Source organism: Scardinius erythrophthalmus, assembly GCF_964197995.2.
Source record: "Scardinius erythrophthalmus genome assembly, chromosome: 7".
Classification (NCBI taxonomy): domain Eukaryota; kingdom Metazoa; phylum Chordata; class Actinopteri; order Cypriniformes; family Leuciscidae; genus Scardinius; species Scardinius erythrophthalmus.
The window spans coordinates 44,526,831-44,554,083 of NC_138227.1; the positions used below are offsets into that span (position 1 = coordinate 44,526,831).

The following is a 27,253-nucleotide window of genomic DNA, read 5'->3' on the forward strand; positions in this document are numbered from 1 at the left end:
ACAGGGCAGTTTATTAGACGAATGAAACTTGTGAGGGAACGCAACGCTGTTTCACTTGCTCTACACTATCACACTAAACTGCATTTGAGTGTGTTGAAAGTTATAATGTTATTCTATGTGTTAGCTTGTTGGCTATATAAGACTAGCTGTAAGCTAGTCTGTCACGGACTAATCAGCTCTCGGCATCTCGGAAACGCCACGGTGATATTGATCCTCGTTTTAGTTCTCCTTTTGTCCCAAAGTTTGCTTGCCATGGTCCATAATGTCTGAACGATATTACAGCGTGAGCGCGCCGCTAGACGTAACGTTGTCCACGTCTGTCGCCATGGTTACTATGGCAGTACTAGCGGAAACCAGGGATAACGCGGATATTACGTCATTGAGGGCACTATTTAAAATTGTGAATTTATCTGAATGTACAAATTCTTGGAAACATTTACGGTAATGGAAGTACACAATCGAAAGAAATATATAACACTGTGCAAGTGGTTTTTGGATATTTTGATACAAAATTCTTAAATATTGTACCTTTATATACCAATGTAGTGGGGTCTATGTTTTTTTTAATCAGTTTTATTTTGATAAACATGACACAATATAATAACACGACTACATGAAAAGAGATTTTACTGTTATAAAAACAGATTTGTGAGCATTAGTGGAACTGAAGGTGTGAGAATAAACATGAAACACACGTGATCATGGATCGCTTTGGATGAAAGTGTCTGCTAAATGAAGAAATGTAAATGTAAATGATGAAGATGATGATGATGAAGGTAAGATCCAGTGTCTCTGATGAAGGACGTGATGATGACACTGGAGCAGATCTGCAGATATATATATATATATACTATACGAGATCTGAATGAACAGACTGAATTGTTCAAATCATTTGCACACACTTCTGTTGCTGTTGTAAATTGCATTGAGCAGTGCGAGCCCTCCTCTGTCTGACCCGCGGCAGTGTGTGTGTGTGTGTGTGTGTGTGTGTGTGGACTGAAGGAGGCGTGGCAGTGCCGTAGTGTTTCAGAAAGCACAGGTGACCCGCTCTGTTGACCTCTGCTCCCCGTCAGCATCTATGCTGTCTCAGTTCATCTGATTCCCTGCGACTGAGCTCTCGGCCCATGTGACCCGACTCGGCCAATCAGTGCGCCCGACGCCAGAGACCCTGATCTTCACTGTCTGCTGCTGTAGATTATCAGTCTGACTGCACACTCTTGCGTGTTTAATCTGAGCAGTTTCTGTCTGTAACTCCCTGAACCTGCAGCATGTTTGATGTGAAATCTGAGACTGAGGTGGTACCGTGGGATGATGAACACGTCTCAGACGCTCTGTTCTTCTCTATTCTATTCTTGTCTGGTTCAGTGAATGAATCTCTAACAACACATTTCACATGAGAGTGAGTAACAGCTAGACTCTGGCTTCAGTCGACACACACACAGAGTACGACGAGTGTTTGAGACACTGAGCACATTCCCATGAATCTGTGTGTGTCGTATGATGAGAAAAGCACGTGTGTCTTTATGAACGTGTGGATTCTCTCTCCTCCCACAGTCCTTTGCGGCTCAGCGTTTCACACTGACATTCAAGGCAGACTGTTATATAATATGTGTGTGTGCGCTCTTGGGTCGAGACAGCATGCGTGTGCGATCTCAGATCTCAGAGTTTTGATCGACACCAAAAACACTGAGGTCCCTTGCAGCGTTTCCTTATGGTTTACTTCAACTGATCTGGGTTTGATTCATTTCAAATGTACTATATGGGAAACAAATATGAGCCCCGCCTCCACTCACTCACTCAGCTCAGAGATCCACTGGTTGACGATCACACATTGATCTGATTGGTTATAAGGTAGTTTGTGACGTCAGAAACACCAGCGATTTCAAAGCGTGTGTTTGAGACTGTCTTTGGTTCACTGCAGTTTTAAGGAGGAAATACTCAGCAATGCTGTCGACTTATGAATTTACACATGCTTTGAGTTAAAGCATATTAAAAACACCACATAGACACATAAACAACATTAAAAGCTGGATTTACACCTCATGATTTGATCAAAAACAAGAGGTCTATGAAACCAGGAGAAAGGCCAGCATCGGTCAGCGACACTCTAGTTTCATATAAATAGCATTTACTGCAAGTAAATATAAATAACCATTAATGAGGTAAAAATTAGCCCAGCATTTAGTCAAAATGAGCTAAATTTGGGTTAAATTTTTCAAACCAACCTGCTGGGTTAAAATGTGTAATCCATCGCGCTGGGTTACTTTAACCCAGCATGTGTTATGTCCAGCGCTGGGTTGCCAAATGGGTTGTTTTTAACCCAGCCATTTTAGAGTGACTATAGGCTGATGTGATTAGATGTGATCATTGCTGATGACGAGTTGATTGGATATATCGTTAGAACATGCTCCTCCCAAACTTTGTTAATGAAACATCATGCAGTGGCCACTTTTTTTTTTTAAGAAGACTTGGACATAATATTTATCTTACAATTACTGTATTATAGTGAGAGCATACAGTATAGTAGCCTATTAGCATATGGTGTTCCAGTCAGTATCTCCACATACAGCAGCAGCTGCAGTGTGTGTGTGTGTGTGTGTGTGTGTGTGTGTCCACTCATGATGCGATGTGATCCCAGTGAGTCTCAGGCCTGATGGAGGAGGAGGAGGAGGAGGAGGAGGATGCTCTGAATCACCTTCACTCAATGGTGACCGATGACTTCATGACGTGGCCCATTTAAGGGCCAATCAGAAATCGCGCGCTTCCCCTTTAAGAGCAGCTGCATTGCCTGGAGAATAGATGCGCGCGCCTGACGCGTCATGTACCAGTCTGGATGGATGGATGATACAGCGATGCGATGTGCTGGACTCCTCCACAAACCCGCGGCGATGGACCTGGATTAACAGCACTGGCCTCACATGCAGTGACGCATTTAACGGAGGTGAGAATGATGATGATGATGATGATGATGATGATGATTCAGCGCGCAGCGTTCACAGGACGCGTTCAGAAACGCGAGTCGGAGCGCAAGGAGAAGAACGCGTCCTGAATGAACGGCCCTTCGCACACACTCATTATGCGCTGCGTTACCTGTGTGTGTCCAGTGTGCGTTTCAGCGCGTTAATGTGGAGGAAGAGATGATTCAAGCAGTTATAGTGGGTCAGTCGCTGGTTCTGGTTCAGTGTCGGTCATCATCTGGACAGTGCATAGTGTTGCGCGGTGTGTGTGTGTGTTATTGATTCAGGCCTCGTGCACCGGCTTCATTCACAGAGATTCACAGCATCATGCATCACCCACACAATAACAGACAACCTGGAATAATCAAGTGATGCATAAACACACTGTACACACACACACACACACACACACACACACACACACACACACACAAGGCCCTTCTGTGGGTTTGAGGGGCCATAACATAAACACCCAGAACACCACTGCACACAAGGACGCCTTTCAGCACCAAGATTTTAGGTTAAATTGACACTATGCTCAATATGAAAATGTGTGTTTGATATGCAGTAACTGGTTGCTATTTCTTTTTAGTTATTCACCAATTTATCACCTTTTAGCTTTCGCAGTACACACACACACACACACACACACACACACACATGGTGAAAAAAAATGGTTTGACAAATTCATTATTACAAGTATAAACAATATAGTCTCTCTAATAATTCGAGGACGTAGAAACTACACGTCAAAATCGCGTCCAGTGTGAAAGGGCCTTAAGAATTATACAGTTGACATTTTGTCACTTCTGTAAATAAAATGTGTGTAAATATTAATTTAGACTAGTGCAACAAAATCAAGCAGAAAGTGGGGCAGAACTGTTTTCAGCGGCGTTTGAGGTCCTTCCTCATATTACTCCAAAAGTGTTTTCAAAGTTCGACAGTAAACTTGAATATCCACTAAGTAAACATTTCCATGACTTATTTTCTGTCAAACACAAGCATGAGTGTGTACACAAACTCCTATTAATCTTTCAGAATATATTCACAAAAACCTAACCCAAAAGAGTCTTGAGGAGAAATCTAGCTGAAGTGTGTTTTATTGGCTAAGCCATGCCGTCCTGTTTCACCGGGCTGTAAACATGAGGAGACACACACGGGCCAGATTCATACAGTCGTCAAACACCCCAGGAGCACCAAAGTTAAGTAAATAGTGAATAGTTCAGTCATTGAAATCCTCTTTTCCTCATTTTAGCCAATAATGAGGACGTTTACATCAACTGGAGATGTTGAAGTGTTAGTTCACCAGAAACTGGTGATGCTTCAAAACCTTCATGAAGCGATGGTAAAATAAACCCATACGGAGCGGCTTAATCCAAGTCTTCTGAAGACACATTTAGTCAATCATTTCATCCTTTAAAACTCATCTTTGATCACCAAAATGACTCATGAATGTGGAAAATACTGAGGTGCAAATAGTATATTTACATAGAATATATCGCTAAGAAAATATGCTATTTTCATTTGGTGTAAATAGCCGCCGCCATAAAAAACTGTGTATTATTAGGATGTGTCCCCCGAGAGCTTTGACACACTTCACACACGGCTGATAGTCTGCCGGGAGCATCACAATAAAGTGTTCGCAGATATCAATCAGACAGTCTACTAATACTCTAATGACTTCTAGTTACTTCATGTCTGAAGTGGACCATCGAAATACAGCGTTAGCATTAGCAACATGTTTATTCTTCCAAATGTTTCAATTAAAGGTCCGATTTTTGTGAATATTTAGCAGTGTTGGTGTGTGGTGCTGTGCTGTTCTGTGTCAGTGTAACTCTCTTGTCTTATTCTCAGACAGATGCTGGTGTGTGTGTGTCTCTGCAGTCGGTGTCATTCTCTGCTTTATGATTGTCCAGAGAGAAGAGAGCGCTGTGTGTCTGTGTCAGGACAGGCATTAATAACACATAGGCTATATATGGCTTAGTCACATAACACGGCCAGTACAGTAAACTCATTACTATAGTAGGGATGTGCATTTATTTAGCATGACAAACTTGCTTTGATGTAGAAAATAGATAAATACAGCTGTCACTCAAGCCGAGAGAGCAGATGCTTTGGTTAACATGATCTTGCACATGATCTTCTGTGCTGTTCTTCTGCTGTGTCTCTATGCTGTAACGTTTACTCAATGCATGTTGAGTAAGTGTTGCATGTATGTTCTGTGGTCGATGCATTTCGGTAGTGTGGGTTCGGCATCATGTTGTTTCAGATATTGCACACATTTCCTTTAGACTTCCAAGCATCCAAAATGTGTTTTTGATCAGTGCAGGAATACAGTCCTGCTTTGGCAGTCATAAGTATCTTCAGATATAATAGATCTTATATGATCATGTTCATATTTAGGCTTCATTCACTGATGTTCTGACGAGGTGAAACTTTCCTTTCTCAGTTTCATTTTTATATGAAGCGTTTTAAAAATGACATTAATACTAGTGTCAATATTAACCAAGGCTATGACCATCCATGACAATAGTGCTTCTACTTGCAAAAGTGTAATAAAAATATATATATATATATATATATATAAAAAAAATATATATATATATCTCTTGCTGTTGTGAATTATGATCTAAACAACATGTTTCAAAACCACATTAAATTGACTTGCATGGAAAATTACCCTCATGCAAGTAAAGATGCTCATGTGTGTTTGTGGTGGATTTTCTCTGATTGTAGTTTTCCGACCACATTTGGTTGATTTAGCCTAAATGTTTTTAAAAACACAAACATAATCTATTATAAACATAGGCTGCCCCCCACCCAACGCAAAACGTCATCAAAATATGCTCAGTCGTTTGAGCTGCTTCGGTTTTTTAGATATTAAAATAATGTTTTTAGGTCATTCTGAGGTCACTCATCAGCCCCCCCCACATGATCCAAATTCACCCAAAATAGTCTTGTTTGTTTGTGCTTCATTTGTGCTGGTAAAAGTTTAGTTTGTGCTGCGTCGGGTTTGCGGAGCACAGGATGTGTGGAATGTAATACAAACTCCAAGGTAAGAGTTTTTACTTACTGTATATTGTTTTGTTAATGACATAATATGAACATTGTCATAAATACACGCACCATAATCAGTTTGCTGTGTTTATACATACATAGGCTGTGTGTGTGTGTGTGTGTGTGTGTGTGTGTAGGCCTATAGTCAAAAGTTTGTATTATTATTATTATTATTATTATTTTTAAAGGTCTCTTAAGCTCACCAAGGCTGATTTTTTTTTTATCAAACATACACTGATATTGTGAAATATTATTACACTTTAAAATAGCTATTTTCTGTTTTAATATAGGCCTAATTAAAATGCAATTTATTCCTGTGATGTCAAAGCTGAATTTTCTGTATCATTACTCCAGTTTTCAATGTCACAATGATTCTTCAGAAATCATAGTAAAATGTTGATTTTGTGTTCAGTTATTATCAATGAATTTGGATCATGTGGGGTGGGGGGGGGGGGGGGCTGAGTGACCTCAGAATGACCTAAAAATATTCTTTTAATATTTAAAAAACACAAACGAAACTTTTTACAGCACAAACGATTGATCATATTTTGACGACGTTTTGCGTTGGGTGGGGGGCCGACTTCACGAAGGTCGTTAACCTAGGGAACAGACATTAGTAGTTGTGTCCGAAACCATAGTGGACATAATTGAGTGCACTTATTCAATCCCAATAATGAGTGTACAACCGATGTGCGCTCAACGACTGAATTCACTCACTCGTTTTTATTCACTCCTTCAAGTAAATGACATTAGTGGACTAACCTAGGGAATCGTGAACGAGGGTTTAGGGGGCGATTTCGTATTCAGCCATATTCTGACATTTGTTATAGGTCATGACCAGTAGGTGGCGCTGTTCCCAGACTGCTCGGATACCCTCGGGGCATGGTGGATATAACATAAGACCAAACCATTGCCCTGATTTAGATTTTCTGAAGATTGGGGAAAAAAACTGTTTCCCATGCAAGAACTATCCTTGTATGTAAAAAAGCTACATACATTTTGATCTACAAAAACTGTGATTTGATTGGACTGACCAAATTTAGGCCACATCCACACGAAGCCAGAGCTTTCCCTATCCGATCTTTTTCTTCCCTCGTTCTCAAGAAATATCTGCGAACACACAAAACCACTGAAACCGACTCAAAACAATGTAGTATATATGCCAGACCAGTATGTGGCGCTGTAATTCTGCCACAGAGATGCACTAAAAACGGAGAAGAAGACGTGGAGCATGCGCATAAACCTTGCGCCCTGTAATCAATAATAATAATAGGCTCAGTAGCTTCTTCTTTTTTACCAAGAACAATATTTAACAACCATAACTGGCCTGGTACAAAATATGAAATGTCTTAATCAGACAACAGACAAGCATCATAGCATAAGAAGGAAAATCTAAATAAATAAAGAAGTAAAAGAAAAATTCATTCAAGTAAATAATAAATAAAGAAATGAAAGAGGCACGAACACAAGCGTGAGGTCCGCAGTTGTTGCGGTTATAGCGGCGTCTGACTACGGTCGACACGTGGGGTGATGACATCATCGATTCACAACATACACGGATTGGCTGTACACACGAAAACGCAAGGGTGTCGTTTTTAGGCCTATTCCCTCTGGGACCCGGTTTCAGGCTCTCAAAACGCCAAATAATCAATTAGACTTGAAGGGGCCGATTTTTCTAGCAGCATTACTGTCCCACTGCAGTTGCGCTCAGACATCTGACCGGCCGTGACACTCTCTGTTTTACTGACCTGTGTCTCTGTCTGTGTCTGTGTGCCAGTGGTTTGCCGGGGCATTGGCATGGCCTAGTAATGAACGGCGCCGGGGCTCCCAGCAGCCCGGAGCATAACTCCTGCACGCGGCCCGACTGGAAGGAGTTCTGCGAGCTTCACGCTCGAGCTTCCGCCGCAGATTTCGCCTACAAGTTCCGGCGTTTCATCAGCGAGAACCCCTGCTACGACTCGCCCGGTGCTGACGCCAGCTTCTCGCAACACTTCGCGCAACACTTCTTGACCTGCTTCTCTGCGGCCCTCGACCAGGTTCAAGCACTCGGCTCTCCGGGAGACTCCTCCGCTCCTCAGTACAGCATCGTGCCCTTTGTGGGCATACAGAGTTGCACGTTACCCTTCATCCACAACCTCTACCAGCGCCGCAAAGACGTGGGGGCGTCGAGCGAGTCGCTGGATAGCATGGACAGCGGAGGAGGCGGAGCCAGCGGACAGGAGCAGCAAACGCCAACCCGTAAGACGCCATCCGTGAGCCAGTCCAGAAGTTCGGAAGACGTGTCGCTGGGGCGTCGCAAGGCGCGCTTCAAGAAGGGCTTCTCCCTGCGCAACATGAGTCTGAGCGTGGTGGACGGGGTGAAGGAGATCTGGCACCGCAGGGCCTCCCCAGAGCCGGACCCCTCGGGGGGCTCCAGGAGGACCAACGGAGCCGAGGCCATGGGGTCCGAGCACTGGAGCCAGAAGCTACGCCTGCCGCGGGCCTCTCAGGGCCACCGGGTGGAGCTGCTGGAGATCCAGAGGGAGGGCGCGCTCCGCTACATGGTGGCCGATGACACTCACTGCATGGGGGCGGGACAGTGGCAGAAGTGCCGGTTACTGCTGAGGAAGACGGCCGGCGCCTGCCTGGACACGGGAGAGAAGTTCCAGCTCGAGTTCTACGTTCCACCAAAGGTACAAGAGCTCTCTTATAAAGCCCTGATGTGTGTGTGTGTGTGTGTGTGTGTGTGTGACATTAGTAAGCAAGTGTATGGATTGGGGGAAGAATAACCAGCATCCCCATAGTGTCGGCCCAGATTCGGCTCACGTCTGGTACACGTGGATTGCTGGAATCGGGCCGACACTATGTTTGCGGTCTGGGATATATCTTAATCTGTTATTTGCATGGGCAAAGTGAACAACTGAAAGGGTAAACTGGCCATCGAAGAGCTTGTGACGGGGCTCAGATTCAGACAATGAAGGTACAGGCTCGTATTAGACTTAAACAATCAAAAATTTAGATGAGAACGGTTGAGATAAGATAAAAAAAACAGTAGTGGGCAATGGCATAAAGCCTTGTTTCCATTACCCTTCAAATTGCTCAAATTGTGCATTGAAAATATGAAATGAAATATAATGAAAACACGTCAATTTGGCAAAAACTCCCATATATCGCATAAAAGTTTTTACGCTCGTATTGAGGAGGTTTCTCAGGCAATTCGAAAAAGGAATATTTCGCAAAACTGCAATGGAAAGTTTTTTCCCACATTTACAGTCACCTGACGTACGTAACAGTCGATCATTCTTTAAAGAAGGCGAGCGATGTTTGGACAGAAGATGAGACAGAGTTCTTCATTAAACTCTTAAAAAGTATTACAGGAACTTTCCTTGCCATTAATGCTTGGATAACACGCTTACGTCTCTTTCCATTAATAATAATAGCTAGTGCGGTGGCTGTGATTTACATAAACCCACCAACATCCTTCGCCATGACTTTTGGAATGACTTTTTGTGAGAGAGAACATCGGTTTATGGAAACGCTGTCATTTCGCAATAGTTTTTTATCGACATTTAGAAAATATGTAATGGAAATGCAGCTATAGTAAAAGTAGTGTGCTATTAAATCATCAGAACAGTAAATACTAACAAAATAGTAGAACTATATAGTAAATGGTAAATGCTGTAAGTAGTGTCTGAGTGTGTGAAGTGTCGCTGTGTTGTTCAGTAGTCTGGCTTGAGGATAGAAGCTTATCGTCAGTCTGGTTGTCCGTGATTGGATGCAACAGTATCTGCCAGACGGCAGTGTCACAAACGAGTGTTCAGCAGGGTGAGCTGATCCTTAATGATGTAAACTGATGTAAACTTCATTCTTTTAGTTGAAAAAACTTTGAAAAGCCAACAAAAAGAGATTTTGGGAAGCTGATGTCTGAGCAATTTTAGCATCATCCAATAAATGTGAGAAGCACTGGGTTAAGGTTTAGAGATTGGCTAGTTTTGGGGTCTTCTCATGTAGACAGACCTTTGGCTAAACCGTCCCCTTAGCCAGGAAAAGACTGCTCTTATGGTGGTGTTCAGGTGTGGGATTATCCGACAGGGATTACCACAGTCGTAGACTGGTGTGAAAAGAATGAATTAACTTTGTGTTTGTTTTTATATCTTTTAAAGATTTGATGGACTTCAACTCTAGAGAACAGTTTTTCTTTAAAAGAACTGATGGCAAACACTTGTGTGCTCTTACTGCCAGAAGTAGAGTAACGCTAGCAAAAGTGCTTTTCCAGTGTCGACATGCCGTCTCAGGCTGAGATGGTGATATTCGTCAGGTAACTGAAGACTGAGGCGTTTGATTCTGCTTGGCATGAGGACAGTGGCTGTGGTTCATTAATAGTTGAGTTTATTCTTCTAACTCTGAGTTACTCCAGTGTTGCTATCAGGCATAAGATGGCTTCATGAATGCACAGATGAAACACACATATGTTAGCAGAAATGTTTTCTTCATTAAAATGAGTCAGACTCCCTTGATCCGGCCTCTTAAAATCCTTTTCCCTCATTTTGGTTTGGGTTCAGATGTGTTTAAAGGGATTTTGGGAAGCTGGTCTCAGAGCAATTTTAGTCCCTCAAGGCGGTAGTAATAACTTCCTCTTCCTGAACAAACTAAAGATAGGGTAAAAATAGAGGGTGAGTGTGTATGCTTGCAGTGTATCATATCCTGACTGTCAGTGAGATCGCCTCAACAGCCAGAAGCGTGTGAGATACAGAAGCCCATCCAGAGAGAATCGGTTTGACGATTCTTGTGTTTTCCTTTTTCCTTGCATGAGACCTCGTCTTATAATCACTGAAACCGGCCGATGTAAACACCAGAAGTTTAAGAAGTGATGGTTGAAATACAGGGCTCACAGTAATCATGTCCCGTTTCAGGCCAGTTGACATGCCTGCTGTGTTTTGTTCGTTTTTTTATATATTTTTTGCAATAATCTTTATTATGTGAATACATCAATATGTTTCTAAATATGCGAACTGTTCGTCGCGATTTCAAAATAAACGTTTAAACCCTCGCTCTGAGTTTACATGTGGACATCAAAACATGTTTGTGTTCAGGAAATTACAGTGGCTGTAGTATTTCTATCTTTGGCCTAGAAGTGGACAAATATTAAAGATTGAGTGAAAATCTGAATTAAATGTCGTTTGGCTAATATTAAACAAGGATTTGATCCTGATGTAAAGTGTAACAACACTTTAGGCATTTGTTATAATACATAATTTAAGATGATTTATTTACACAAAGTATATAATGTATTTTAAGTGTTGTTTTATCAAACCATATGATTACTTGCTTTTGACACTTTAAAATGACTTAATATCCATAATAATAATGAGACAAATAAAGTTCTTTGCTTAGGTTTATTTTTATTACCAAAAATATTATCTGATTACTCGGTTAATCGTCAAAAATAATCGACCGATTACTTTATTACCAAAGTAATCATTAGTGACAGCCCTAATTGGCAGTGTGTGTGTGTGTGTGTGTGTGTGTGTGTTGGAACGGCATTGACTGTGCTGATGTGTGTTTGTAGTCATCTAAACCCAAAGTGAGCGTCCCTCTGTCTGCTATCGTGGAGGTGAGGACCACCATGCCTCTGGAGATGCCCGACAAAGACAACACGTTTGTGCTCAAGGTAACATCATCTCATACTCTCATACACACATCAGATATGTAGCTGTTCTCTGGGAAATGCAAGGATGTCGCCTACTGCATCTAGATCAGTGTTGTCAGATCAAACTGTGGTGTTGTCTTGTGGGTTGCAGGTAGAAAACGGTGCCGAGTACATTTTGGAGACCATCGACTCTCTGCAGAAGAACTCGTGGGTCGCAGACATCCAGGACTGCATAGACCCCGGGTAAACAGAGTCATCAGCGTCCTGACACACCTTCACTTCACACCTTTACGCTGCGTTCACACCAAACGCGAATAGCGCGTCAAATTCACGTCTACCGCGTCTGGTTGGACACGCATTTTGAAACCATTCACGCGTCCAGAGCGAAATTGACGCATGTAAAAAGCAAAAGTTTGAAGCGAAATTGACGTGCGTCTGATGCGAAATCCGCTTCTTGTGGGAGGGGCAAGTGCTAGGCGGTTGTCTGTTTGCAAGATGGCTGATGTTGATCGAGCATTCATCGAGAGAGTCACCGCTCGTATTTTCTCTGGAGAGCAGAACATCGGCGTAGGGGTCATCTCCGCTGTACTCGGGTTCACCAGACCAGTGGGGATTTCTTTAAGACTGCAAGGGAAGCTCGGCTTCCCCTATAATGTCAAAAAATTAATGGTCAAATATGCACTATTGTGTTAACATTTTATTGACTAAAAGTGCGTTAGAACACGCTCATCTCAAAGACGAGTTGGTTCAGAATCAGTTACATACAGCAGGTCGGCTGACTCGATTCTCATGCATTCCCGTAGCGTCACAGTGCTTTTCCCTGTTGAAGCCCAGCGTCCGTGACTTCAGTGGAGCTGCTCTGAACAGTTTTTTTCAGCACTTCGAAACTAGGCGGTCATTGGATAAATGCTGCGATTATGTCCCACCCGCGGACGCTCAGCGTCTCTGGGAGTGAATGAGGAGTGGGCTGGCCTGGACTCCGGCTTCTGCGTGATGATTGGAGGGTCTGTCGAAAGGCTGCGTCTCCTATTGACTGACAGCGATTTACAATATAAAGTCGCTGATGTTGAAGCTGTTCGAGCTCAGTCCCATCGCGGACTTTGCAAGTGTAGTCAAACTGCTGCAACCCATTTCTTGGTATTTTCTTGTCGAAATTGCCAGCCAATTTTCATAATACATTTCACACAATTATACATTTATATCTTTATTATATTATAATCTATTTTTTTATATTATTATTAGTAATAATTAAAAAAATTATTATTTAAATAAAAAAAATATATATATTTTATTATTTATAATTATTATTATACTTTATTATATTATTATTTATACCTTTATTATATTATTACATTTATACAATTATATTTAACTGTGCTGGCCATTGAGAGGACACTGGTCAAGTCACTGGAAAAGACGCCTAGTTGTACGACAGGGTCACAGAGCATTTTCTTGAAAAGGAACGTAGAATTTACGTATAAATAAATGGACAATATGATGGAATTTTATGACGTAGGCCGAAAATGAGCTTCCCCTCTTTGAAAGAGCAGCAGCCGCCACTGCACCGAGACCCTCCGGAGGCAAACCCAGTTTGGCGAGTTTCCCCATTTGCTCCAGGAGCTGCGCCTTGATGACGGCCGCTATCAGCGGTGCTTCCGCCTGTCCCGCGCCCAGTTTGAGGACCTGTTGTGCCGCCTCGGAGCGAGGATCACCCGCGCCCTCACCCACATAATCTGTCATTTATTTTTGTTTTGATGATAAATGGAGCCAGCCTCCAAAACTAATTAACCTGTCCTGTAATTTTTTTTCTCACACAACACTGTCCAGACACGAACTATGTTCTTATACACTATAGTATGTTGGTTGTCTTTACATTAGAATAATAATGTTTCATATAATCTGGATTTAGATATGGAATAAATAGCATTCAATACAAAATGAATGTCTCATATATTGAAATCAAGTTTTTATATGATAAAAGATTTTCTTTGTTGTGCCACACCAGGCATTAGTCATATTACAAAAATAATGTATTGAGGCCAAACATATAAAATAACATTATAAACTGAACAGCAAACTGACGCCAAAGTTCAGATTTTTCAACTCGGGCGTAAGACACGAATTCGCGTCGAACGTGTGAATGCACAAAAAGCACCAAATAAAATAATTTGCGCGTATCGCGGCAGATGCTCAGTTCGCGTCAGTCGCGCGAACGAGGTGAATTCGCGTCCACCGTGTCGCGCTAAACGCCTCATTCACACCGCAGGACCTCCAGATGCACGTAACCGCGTCTTTACATTGACTTAACATGGAAATCACTCGCGCCAGACGCTCTATTCGCGTTTGGTGTGAACGCAGCATTACACAGTACATCTGAATCACGGGACACAAACTAAAACAGGAGGCACACTGACTGGCCATGACAATTCTTTGAGTCTTATGCAGCATTTCGTTAACACTAAACCAAAGCCGCACTGCTTCCTCTGAGAAGAGTTGAAAAGATAGCATGGTTACATGTTTACCGTACGCTGTAAAATCCTCAGTGTTAAACAAACACTGCTCAGTTTTCATATGGTCCCAATCTATATAGAGTATATAGCAATGAAAGTAAGCAATGAATAAGTGTTGCAGTTAGTGAAATAAAGTAGATTCATTCTACAAGGGATAATTGAGCATTAGTGATGAACGCCTGCTGTCAACAAGCAGAATCACTGAGGATAAGAGGAACAACAAGAACAGGATAAAAGAGAAGAGACAGAAACACAACAACTACGTCTGACTCGCAGCCACACAGCCTTCGATGAGATCAACTGCAAATAAAGTCAATATCTCACCAGAGGATTATTAAACAACACCAAAACAGCATTACCATATTCACTAATTACAAACCATATGGCACATGTACAAAGGTTGTTTAGTTTGGGAAAAGCGCTATATAAATTAAACATATGATTATAGTTGGGCACTTGGCCACTGACTTTGGTTAATTTAATTCCCTTTCAGCAATTGTTGATCACTAAATCACTATTGACTGCATTTTTGGAATCAGATTGTTACACATGTGACCTCCCATACAAGTATGAAAGTCTTGAAAAACTTTTGAACTTTTCTCTATCAAGTTGATATTAACTCACAACCCCTGTTATTGAACACACTGCTTATGATTATGCTTTTATTAGGCATTTTTCTTGGTTTTCATATCTCTAAATGTTTTTGTTTTGCAGTGTACACAAGCTCTTTTTAACTGATTTGTGTGCAGAAACCGGAGACACATCCTTATAAACATTTTTTCTTTGTTGATCAAAACTTCGGATGACATTGATTAATAATATAATCATAACTAAAACAATTAAAATGTTCACTTCTACTTTCAACATAGGGAGCAAAATAATATAAGTTATAATCATATATTACAATAAATCATATATTTTTTAATCTTATATTGTTTTTCCGGTAACACTTTACAATAAGGTTCATTATACCATGGTCTGAGTGAATACTCGATTCTGATTGGCTGCAGGGTGTCCATTAAAAAGTGATAGAGGACACCTAGTAAAGGAGTTCTGGTGAAACTGACTGTTTACCGTTCGAAATTAATAAATAAATGCGCTGGCTACATCAGCTGTGAGTAACCATAGCAACCGGCAGTAAACTGAAGGGTTCTACGAGCTGAGCGGACTATAAATATCTCCGGTTGCTAGATAAACCGTCAGGCGTAACCAGGGAAACCCAAGTTATTGTTTGTAAAAACTTTAGATTTCGATTGTAAAACTAATTAAAATATAAACTAATGTTTTAAAAATGTGTTATTTGGCAAGTGACCATGGTATAAGCGGGTTAATGCCCTTCGAGGTGTCCATTGACAGGTATTAACTTCGGCGGAGGTTCACGTCTCGTGAAGTATAAATCAGCCTTTAGTTAACATTAGTTAATGTATTAACTAACATGAACTAACAATGAGCAATACATTTGTTACAGTATTTATTAATCTTTGTTAATGTTCGTTAATAAAAATACAGCTGTCCATTGTTTGTGCATTAACTAACGTCAACAAATACAACCTTTGATTTTAATAATGTATTAATAAATGTCAAAATGAATATGAACTAATATCAATAAATGCTGTAGAAGTGCAGTTCATTCTTAGTTCATGTTATCCAAGGTAGTTCACTAATGTCAACTAATGAACCTTGAATGAAGGTTCAATCAAGGTTCAAAATGAAGTGTTATCATTTTTCTTTGCATCATTAATGTGTTAAAAATGGCAAAAACAATGCTTGCATAGAGACAACTCTTGATTCCAGGACATCAGATGAATGTTTTAAGAGAAGAAACCCTCGTGGAAAGACTCTGTGTGTGTGTGTGTGTGTGTTTCAGGGACAGTGGCGATGACATCGAGCTGGCGTCGTGTGCTCTCGTCCAGCCGCCCAGAGACTTGACGCTGGTGTCGTCCTGCAGCTGCGAGCTGTTGTGTGACGGTACGACTGCACACACACACAATACAGCTCAGCAGTGTTTCCCATCATCGCCCACAGTGCCCGTTCTGTTTCTCTTTCTTAAAGGTGCAGTGTGTAATATTTAGGAGGATCTGTTGACAGGAATGCAGTATCATATACATAACTATGTTTTGAGTGGTGTATAAACCCCTTACATAATGAACCGTTATGTGTTTATTAGCTTAGAATGAGGCATTTCTCTCTACACACACCACGGGTCCGCTTATATCGACATGTTTCTACGGTGGCCCTGAATGGACAAACGTGTTTCGTCACTATGTTGTTCCTCGTGCAAAGACGATAGCTAAAGTCAGCGGATAAAACACTGACACAATGATGAACAAGTAACAATAATATTCGCAATAACATATCGTTTCACTGAATAAGTAAGTTAACATAATTTCTTAATGTATCTTTGTAAAGAAACCTCATTGATTAACTGTCTCAGACGACGACATCACTTCCTGTCGACCACCGTAACTTCTGTTGGGTGCAGTTCACAACCTCACCACTAGATGCCGCTAAAATGACACAGTGCAGCTTTAAGCTGAAGACAGAAGGATTGTGTTGATGTTCTGGATGTGTTGTTCAGGTTCTCATCGGGGGTCTGAGAGGTTGTGCTCTGTCGCTGCGGATCAGCACTGCCAGGAGCCGCCCGTTACCCAGCATCCCTCACATGTGCCGTTAGAGCGGTTCCTGCAGTCGCCAGAGGACACACCATCAGGTACACACATGCCTTGTCCACAAAACCCCACTTGCGGTCTTTACACTTGACCACTTAACCACTTGCATGACGTATTTCCTCTTTTTGGCCAACTAAGTGTTCAAGTAGGCGTAAAGACTGCAAGTGTGTGTAGATCTTTTGATTACTCTTTTTGATATTCTACACACACCATACTCATCCTTGCACCAATAAAATGTGCAACACTTTATGTTTTACTACCAAATTACAGTGGAACGTTTTCCTCGACATCTCGCGATTTCTGGGCACACGAGTTCCCGAACATAATGCATGATGGGATACGCTTAGCCTCGAATACCGCTCCGAAGCGCTATTGGAGATAGTGTGGGTTTAGTGTGCATTAAGGGCACTGCACTTCGGCATTTTTAAGACATAGGACAGTCTTGCACACGCTCTCAAGTGGCCAAGACCACAAGTGTGGGTGTTTGGACAAGGCAACAGTGCCAACCAGTCGAGTCCACTGAACAGTAGTTTGATTCAGTGATTCAATTTCAACTTGTTAAAATTCATGAGGATTTTTTCGATGCTTCTCAAAGGATTCTTTAAAAGAAATACTGACGTCACACTGTTTACTGAGGTAAAAGTAACTGCAAACACAGGACCTAAGAGTTAGAGAGCAATTCACACAGTCTGCGAGCGAGTAGAGAGGTGAAATGTCAGAAATGTATGGAATGATTATAGTCTCAAAAAGATTAACACGTGTAAGCACACTTATTAATGAACTTGATACATGTTGCAGAAATGTTTTATCCATGCCTTTCAACTTGCGTGTGCAAAATTCAAAACTGAATGAATGTGAAGCAATTTGTACAAATAGAGACATTTTTGTGAATACAAATGTTTTCCTCTGTATTAGTGTATCATAGTTTGCGCATGCAACACAGAAGATGTGCATGTGTGGATCAGGTGACGCGTGCATTCATTGACGTCTCCTCTGAGTCGATCTCATTTGATTCATTTGGATTTTGAGACTTTCTTTTCGCGGTTTTTAAGCATTTCACAACCCACACACAAACAACTACAAATGAATAGGCCTGGTGCTAATTATTAATGTGTGCACAACTACCCATCTATTTGACAAATTCACAAATGTGCGTCACTACATTTAAACTAATACAATACAACTTGTGTGTGCAAAATCCAAAATCACATGAATGTGCAGCATTTTGTACAAATAGAGACATAGTTGTTAATACAAAACCTCGATCTTGTATTAATGTAGGCCAGAATTTGCGCATGCAACAAGTAAGATGTGCATTTGTGGATCAGGTGACACGCGTGCATTCATTGACTCGTTTCTGAGTCGATCCTATTTGATTCATTTGGATTTTGAGACTTTCATTTCGCAGGTTTCGCCTCGCACGATCCACACACAGATGTCTGAGAAAACCTGCTACCACTAGATGGCAGTATTCTGCTAAAACAGACAACGGCAGCGTAATAAAGCGTTCTTCCCCATTTAAGACGCTTAATGAGAGTGATATTGAAGCACCAAATTTAGTCCTACCTTATTAATAAAGCATACTTTATAGAGGCAAACAGATTACATCAGATTATGAACAACACCCATAGAAAACCACTATAAAACGCTTAACGTGCAATCGCGCGTTGCATGTTCAATAAGGTGTATAGGCTACTGAGTTTAAATATCACCGTCTTACTGCACTGACGTTAAGCTTTTTCTTTATAATATGCTCTATGGGAGGAAAACTATAGAGCCTACAGACAAGAGCCTATATGAACGCGACGCGCGGCGTTTCATGTTAATGGCATTTTCCTTCCTGTTAAAAAAAAATGTTTCGCAGTTGCGTTCATATGCTTATTTTTATCTGACTACACATAATATACATAGTATGCAAGCTTTGGAATTTGAAAATGTCTGTTTTTAAATGTTAAAGACGATTTTCACAGTACATTTGTTTTCCCTTGACCCTTAAGCCATTGTTATAGGCTAGTCTTACTATAGCACGATTAGTTTTAACAATATGCAACCATTGTATATCGACATGTAATATTAATTGAAAATCAACTGGCCCTACGTGTGTAGCTGCATATTTGTACATGAGAATGCTTTGACGCGCTAACCACGGCTCGTGATGCACAAGGGAACGTCGGCCAATTCCACTGCGTTAAAACATAATTTGTTTTCATTCAAATTACTTTTAATATTTAAAAACAGACATTTTCAAATTCCAAAGCTTGTAGAAGGTTCCTGTAAGACGGATTTACAAGTAAAATTTGGACAAGTCTTCCCTTCATTTTTAAATTGCTATTTTTAAATCTAAATTGAAAACTTATTTTTATTCCCTGGCATTTTAATGATCTCCTGATGCTGTTTCTGCCTGTTCTGTTTGGTTGTTTCTATGCTTTATTCTATTTGTTTTTACTTTGTTCAGCACTTTGGATAGCCCTGCTATGTTTAAATGTGCTTTATAAATAAAATGTACTTAATTACTTTCTTACTTTACTTCATGTGCTGTATGTAGCCTGTATTCTGCAGAAAAATACTGTAATTCACTAAAAGGGTTTTTTCATGTTCAAAATGGCTGTAGTAGGCTATGTTCCTAGTGACTAGACTGGCTTACAGGTGGAATTGTCCAAATACCGCCCTTGCCTATTTACAGTAAACAATATTTTTTTTTTTAACAAAAATTACTGTAATTAACCAAACAGGTTTTTGGTGACTTACTAAAGGTGAATAATGCAACATTTCACCTGACTATCAATACAACCTTTGGAACATGAATAGAAAAACAATTTACAGTAGGCTAATTTAAAAAATCGTACTGTTCAATCGGGATATTGGCTGGACATACACTAGGCTAAGTCAGTCTGCCCACTAGGCATTTACCACAACCTTGGAAGTATTCATTTGAATGAATGACTGGACGTTAATATTTTTTGACTGTGAGTGGAATTTGCAGATGGTCCCTTTAGAAAATGCGGCGAATATCAAACCTAAAACGTACTTCACTGCGCTCTCGGACGGTTTCTCTCCCATACACATGCAAAGTTAAACGCAACTGCAGAATTTCATGTTAAGCTTCTTTTTACAGGCTCAGGAAGGAAAATGCCATTAACATGAAACGCCGCGCGTCGCGTTCATAGGCGCTTGTCTGTAGGCTCTATAGTTTTCCTCCCATAGAGCATATTATAAAGAAAAAGCTTAACGTCAATGCAGTAAGACGGTGATATTTAAACTCAGTAGCCTATACACCTTATTGAACATGCAACGCGCGATTGCACGTTGAGCGTTTTATAGTGCTTTTCTATGGGTGTTGTTCATAATCTGATGTAATCTGTTTGCCTCTATAAAGTATGCTTTATTAATAAGGTAGGACTAAATTTGGTGCTTCAATATCACTCTCATTAAGCGTCTTAAATGGGGAAGAACGCTTTATTACGCTGCCGTTGTCTGTTTTAGCAGAATACTGCCATCTAGTGGTAGCAGGTTTTCTCAGACATCTGTGTGTGGATCGTGCGAGGCGAAACCTGCGAAATGAAAGTCTCAAAATCCAAATGAATCAAATAGGATCGACTCAGAAACGAGTCAATGAATGCACGCGTGTCACCTGATCCACAAATGCACATCTTACTTGTTGCATGCACAAATTCTGGCCTACATTAATACAAGATCGAGGTTTTGTATTAACAACTATGTCTCTATTTGTACAAAATGCTGCACATTCATGTGATTTTGGATTTTGCACACACAAGTTGTATTGTATTAGTTTAAATGTAGTGACGCACATTTGTGAATTTGTCAAATAGATGGGTAGTTGTGCACACATTAATAATTAGCACCAGGCCTATTCATTTGTAGTTGTTTGTGTGTGGGTTGGGAAATGCTTAAAAACCGCGAAAAGAAAGTCTCAAAATCCAAATGAATCAAATGAGATCGACTCAGAGGAGACGTCAATGAATGCACGCGTCACCTGATCCACACATGCACATCTTCTGTGTTGCATGCGCAAACTATGATACACTAATACAGAGGAAAACATTTGTATTCACAAAAATGTCTCTATTTGTACAAATTGCTTCACATTCATTCAGTTTTGAATTTTGCACACGCAAGTTGAAAGGCATGGATAAAACATTTCTGCAACATGTATCAAGTTCATTAATAAGTGTGCTTACACGTGTTAATCTTTTTGAGACTATAATCATCCCATAGAAATGTGAAACCTCATGCAAATATCACCACATGAAAATGTAGCTTTTTTGAATATCTGAATTAGTGGTTCCTGGTTTAAAGGGGCAGTATGTGATTTAAAAAAAAATTGAACACCCCATCATGAGTGGACACGCCCCCTACTGCTGATTGGCTCACTCTCTCTCCTACCCCATCACGAGTGGACACGCCCCCTACTGCTGATTGGCTCACTCTCTCTCCTCCCCCATCACGAGTGGACACGCCCCCTACTGCTGATTGGCTCACTCTCTCTCCTCCCCATCATTAGTGGACATTCCCCCTACTGCTGATTGGCTCACTCTCTCTCCTACCCCATCACGAGTGGACACGCCCCCTACTGCTGATTGGCTCACTCTCTCTCCTCCCCCATCACGAGTGGACACGCCCCCTACTGCTGATTGGCTCACTCTCTCTCCTCCCCATCATTAGTGGACATTCCCCCTACTGCTGATTGGCTCACTCTCTCTCCTACCCCATCACGAGTGGACACGCCCCCTACTGCTGATTGGCTCACTCTCTCTCCTCCCCCATCACGAGTGGACACGCCCCCTACTGCTGATTGGCTCACTCTCTCTCCTCCCCATCATTAGTGGACATTCCCCCTACTGCTGATTGGCTCACTCTCTCTCCTCCCCCATCACGAGTGGACACGCCCCCTACTGCTGATTGGCTCACTCTCTCTCCTCCCCCATCACGAGTGGACACGCCCCGTACTGCTGATTGGCTCACTCTCTCTCCTACTCCATCATGAGTGGACACGCCCCCTACTGCTGATTGGCTCACTCTTTCTCCCCATCACGAGTGGACACGCCCCCTACTGCTGATTGGCTCACTCTCTCTCCTCCCCCATCATGAGTGAACACGCCCCCTTCTGTTGATTGGCTCACTCTCTCTCCTACTCCATCATGAGTGGACACGCCCCCTACTGCTGATTGGCTCACTCTTTCTCCTCCCCATCATGAGTGGACACGCCCCTTTACTGCTGATTGGCTCACTCTTTCTCCTCCCCCATCATGAGTGGACACGCCCCTTTACTGCTGATTGGCTCACTCTCTCCTCCCCCATCATGAGTGGACATCCCCCGTATTGCTGATTGACTCACTCTCTCCTCCCCCATCACGAGTGGACACGCCCCCTACTGCTGTTTGACTCACTCTCTCCTCCCCCATCTTGAGTGGACACGCCCCCTACTGCTGATTGGCTACAAGTGTGTTGTGGTGCTCAGTCCAATCCACTTTCAACAGCGAATCTCAGAAATCAGTTACTGCACCTTTAAGACCAGCAGGTTTGGTGCTGATTTACCCACCTAGAGCCACTTTGTCTGAGGTCTGAAAACAGTGTAAACACACACTCACATTGCTTCTGTCATTTAGGAAGTCCAGGTGAAACGCCAAGGGACGTGGAAGGAGATGCCAGTTTGGCGGGTTACCCATGGTTCCACGGGACCCTGTCGCGGGTGCGGGCGGCCCAGCTCGTTCTCGCCGGTGGAGCACACAGTCACGGGCTGTTCGTGATCCGCCAGAGCGAGACGCGTCCCGGAGAATACGTCCTCACCTTCAACTTCCAGGGCAAAGCCAAGGTGAGCCTTCATGGGGTCACGACCCCTGACCCCTGACACCTCACTGAAGCATAGTGTTCTTCAGACGGTGCCTGCATGAATCTGAGTGTGAGAGAAGTGTCCAAGTATTGTCCTCCATGTCTGAATGAAAGGACAGTCATAATGAGCTGGTTTCTGTGGCTTTGAAGATCATTTGAGGAAAGCTGGGAATGAACTTTAAAGGGTTAGATCACCCATTAATGGTGTCATCATTTACTCACTCAAACTCATGTCATTTCAAACCAATGTGACTTCCTTTCTTCAGTGGAACACAAAAGCAGATGTTTAGCAGAATGTTCATGCTGCTCTTTTCCACACCGTGACCGTGAGCGAGGACGGACACAGTCACACACACCACTTATGGGTGAACTAACGCTTTACACCAGCTGTAAGCAGATAAACAAACTTTCAGATCTGTTTGTATAGCACAATACACATTGTTTCAAAGCAGCTTTACAGAAAATCATAATGTTAATGTTTTAATACCTTCATGCCTTATAGTCATATTTAGCTGATTAGAGCTGGATGATAATATAGTTACATTTTGCGACAATATAAAAAATCAAGCAGCCAAGATTTGCGATACAATATACACTACCAGTCAAAAGTTTTAGATCGGTAAGAATTTTACTGTTTTTAAAAGAAGTCTCTTCTGCTCACCAAGGCTGCGTTTATTTGATCAAAAATACAGTAAAAACAGTGAAATATTATTCCAGTGTAAATCATCTGTTTTTTATGTGAATATATAGTAAAGTGTAATTTATTCCTGTCATCAAAGCTGAATTTTCATCATCATTACTCCAGTCTTCAGTGTCACATGATCCTTCAGAAATCACTCTTATATGATGATTTGATGATCAAGAAACATTTATAATTATTATCAGTGTTGAAAACAGTTATTTACATTTTTATTTCAGGATTCTTTCAGCATTTATCTGAAATAGAAAGCTTTTGTAACATTAAACACTACCGTTCAAAAGTTTGGGGTCAGTAAGAATTTTTATTTAATTTTTTGGGGGAAAGAAATAAAAAATAAATCAATACTTTTATTCATCAAGGATTAATTAAATCGATCAAAAGTGACAGTAAAGACATTCATAATGTTACAAAAGATTCTATTTCAGATAAACGCTGTTCTTTTGAACTTTTGATTCATTAAAGAATCCTGAAATAAAAATGTAAATAACTGTTTTCAACACTGATAATAATTATAAATGTTTCTTGATCATCAAATCCTCATATTAGAGTGATTTGTGAAGGATCATGTGACACTGAAGACTGGAGTAATGATGCTGAAAACTCAGCTTTGATCACAGGAATAAATTATACTTAAAAATATATTAAAATAGAAAAAAAGTCATTTTAAATTGTCATAATATTTAACAATATTATTTGGAGTTATTTATTGGTGTTGTGGTGATGATATTGAGGATTGTGAAGCCAGACAGCAACATAGTCTCGGGGCCGACACTGTTGCTGTCTGGGAAGCCTTAGAGGTGTTGTGGTGGTGATAATGAGGATTGTGAAGCCTGTTATTGAGTTGATTTGTGTGTGTGTGTGTGTGTGTGTGTTTGGCAGCACCTGCGGTTGTCTGTGAACGACAGCGGTCAGTGTCACGTGCATCACCTATGGTTCCAGACGGTGTCCGACATGCTTCGGCACTTCCACGCGCACCCCATCCCTCTGGAGTCGGGCGGCTCCACCGACATCACGCTGCGCTCGTACGTGACGGTCCAGCGCTCGCCCACAGGTGTGTGTCCAGCACAACACACACAGCACACTGACAGGTGACGGGGAGCGAACACCTGAACAGCGGCAGTAGATTACTGTCTGTCCGTCACGGCTCTGTTCGGTGATCACCAGCACTATTGCTCAAGCTGACCATGATGAGTCTCTCATAGTCAGACTTAAAAAGTCTACAAAAAATAAATAAATAAAATTCTGTATTTTACATTTTTAAGGCCAGACAAGTCATTTTGTGAGGTCAATTTATAAAGAAAGACTACACGCCTGCACACATGTATATTCAAACGCGCACACCTATAGACTGAACACGTAATGACATTGTTTACAAGCTGTTTTACTGACGTCTTTCCATGGCTGAAACACTGATTGGGCGACTCCATGTCACATGATACGGACTTCGATAAGTTGTACTCTATCTTTTAACACACTTTCAGAAGCTCATTCATGTTTATTTCACTGTAACTGGTGTTATTAAGGCGGAAGAGAAGATCATGTGCTTCTCTAGAGCGATCTCACGCCACAGCGGCAAAACGCTATTTATATTTTTGAATTTCGTAAGAAAATGGACGTAATTTGAAATTTGAGACTTTGTTTCATATCAATAGTTACAAAGCACAAAGATTATTGTGATTTATTGGATGGGATGCGCGCTACTATGTTACATTCATTCATCAACTGAAAACAGGATGACTAATCGATTCTTGGGATTTAAGAATCGATATCGGTTCGTAAAAATGCGAATCGATTAAAATCGAGAAATCTATATTTTTTACCCAGCCCTACTAAATTTCAACTGACATTTTGTCAACCGTTTGAAATGCACCAGTAACACACTTTCCTGAAGTTGTGCAGGTATTATTGTGTGTGTGTGTGTGTGCACAGATGTCCCAGCTGCTGTCCCGCGGTGTGACGCTGCTGTGTGTCGGGCAGAACCGGGCCAGTCTCCGCATCAGCTGTCCGGTGCCGGCGCTCCCTCAGACCCGGCGCTGTCCTCCAGCTCGTCCTCGTCTCCGATGGGCCAGCCTACCTCAGCAGGAGGAGCAGGAGGAGGAGGAGGAGGAGGAGGAGGAGGAGGAGGAGGAGGAGGAGGAGGTCTTCACAGCCGGAGCAACAGCGCAGAGAGACTGCTGGATCCCACCGGAGCCACTGAAGACTATCACGACACCGACGGCTCGCGGAGAACTAGAGCTGTGGAGAACCAGTACTCCTTCTACTGATGCCGAGAGTCACACACTGCTGCTGTCCTGCTCCGTTATCAACACACACACACACACACACGTCACGATGAGCTCGGACTCGATATTCCAGGTTCAGTGCTGACAAACACACCTCATGTATGTACACTAGCACTCAGAAGTTTGGGTGTTTTGTGATCTGTTATCAGTGTTTTCATGTTGAGTTGGTCGTTGTGTGTTTTCGATCATGTTCTCCATTCAGTGATGATAAATGTCTTCACATCGCACAACTGACTAGGGAGTTTTTGATTGTCTCACGACATACACCCATCATCATCATCATCATCATCATCATCAACCTGTCACCTGTAGATGTTCTTGGGGGATAGCCTGTGTGAAGTCTGTAGACAACAGAGTTGATTAACTGATGGTTTCAGATGCGTTCATAAGCCATCGGCAGTCTGTCAGTTCTTCATTTTTATTCTTGAAGTGTCTATTAGCAATTCAAACTTCATGCTAACCATATTTGAATTATGTTTGTCTTTTATTCACCGCTATTCTAATATCATGTAATTTAGGACACATATTTTGGGATGTTCTTTTTCTGTTGACTTATACAGTACGATTTCCTGTCCTGATGTGACGTGCGTCGTCGTGCAGAACTCATTCCTGCTGACATGATTCCCACTGTCTGTGGACCATCTACGACATTCTTCCCATCATCCGTAAAATTAATGAAATCAACTGACCTTCACAATATTGTCATTGTTTTAACCAGTGACTAGTAACGCATCTGTTTGAGTACATGTTCCCATGAGTCATTGCTCTCATGAACTGTAACCCGTTAAAGACGAGTGGTTTTGTTTCTCATGTGTTTGGTTTGTGTGCTGTCCGAGCTCGTTCACTCGTGTGGTTGAACCTCGGATGTTTCAGCAGTTTTCATGCTTCAAGGACCTCCATGTTCTCATCTGTTAATTATGACAGAAGCACAATAGCATGTACTTCCCCTTTAACCGGATCATTTGTTGTTAAATGTGAACTAGTTGTGTTCCCGCAGTTCACTGTCACCAAACCTAGACTTATACTGTCTACACAGGAGTCATGCTTCAGATTCAAGCATTTGCTAAATGGACGTTTTGAAGAAAAAAAATTGGGCTAAACAAAACATCTCAATGCAGCAATAGAGGTCGACCGAAAGTGGATTCTGTCAACACGATAACTGTGTGATAATAAGTGGGAAAACGGGTCAGTAACTGATTAATTGGCAGATTTTAACATTACAAATGAAAGCCAAACCGAACACGCCAAATGATATCGTATTCATATCTTGGCTTTTTTTTCTCTGTCGATGTTTAAAATCCTCCACGGTTTGGAGAATGGATGGAGGGGTGGATGGATGGAATGGATAGATGATGGGTGAATGGATGATGGATTGGTTAGGTAAATGGATGGATTGATATATGGATGGATGGATGGATGGATATATGGTTAGGTGAATGGGTGGATGGATATATGGGTGGGTGGATGGATGGATGGATATATGGGTGGGTGGATGGATGGATGGATGGATATATGATGGATCATTGGATGGATGGATGGATATATGGTTAGGTGGATGGATGTATATATGGGTGGGTGAATGGATGGATAGATGGATGG

At 41.6% G+C, this 27,253-nt stretch overlaps 1 protein-coding gene across 1 annotated transcript; it reads left to right on the plus strand.

Moving 5' to 3' along the window:
* Positions 1–2,801: 2,801 nt before the first annotated feature.
* Positions 2,802–26,547, plus strand: sh2b2 (SH2B adaptor protein 2). Its single transcript, XM_081371187.1, has 9 exons — positions 2,802–2,941; positions 7,792–8,686; positions 11,563–11,664; positions 11,795–11,886; positions 16,021–16,121; positions 16,732–16,863; positions 22,450–22,655; positions 24,252–24,423; positions 25,302–26,547. The coding sequence occupies exons 2-9, from the start codon at positions 7,823–7,825 to the stop codon at positions 25,634–25,636; spliced, it is 2,004 nt and encodes a 667-aa protein (XP_081227313.1). The 5' UTR covers positions 2,802–2,941; positions 7,792–7,822; the 3' UTR covers positions 25,637–26,547.
* Positions 26,548–27,253: the final 706 nt, after the last annotated feature.

What these genes read in the sequence shown, in the direction of transcription:
- sh2b2 (XM_081371187.1), top strand. Translation starts at nt 7,823, where the DNA reads ATGAACGGCGCCGGGGCTCCCAGCAGCCCGGAGCATAACTCCTGCACG. An exon ending in CAGGACTGCATAGACCCCGG is followed by an intron (nt 11,887 to 16,020) that starts GTAAACAGAGTC and finishes TGTGTGTTTCAG; the next exon opens with GGACAGTGGCGATGACATCG. An exon ending in GGTCCAGCGCTCGCCCACAG is followed by an intron (nt 24,424 to 25,301) that starts GTGTGTGTCCAG and finishes GTGTGTGCACAG; the next exon opens with ATGTCCCAGCTGCTGTCCCG.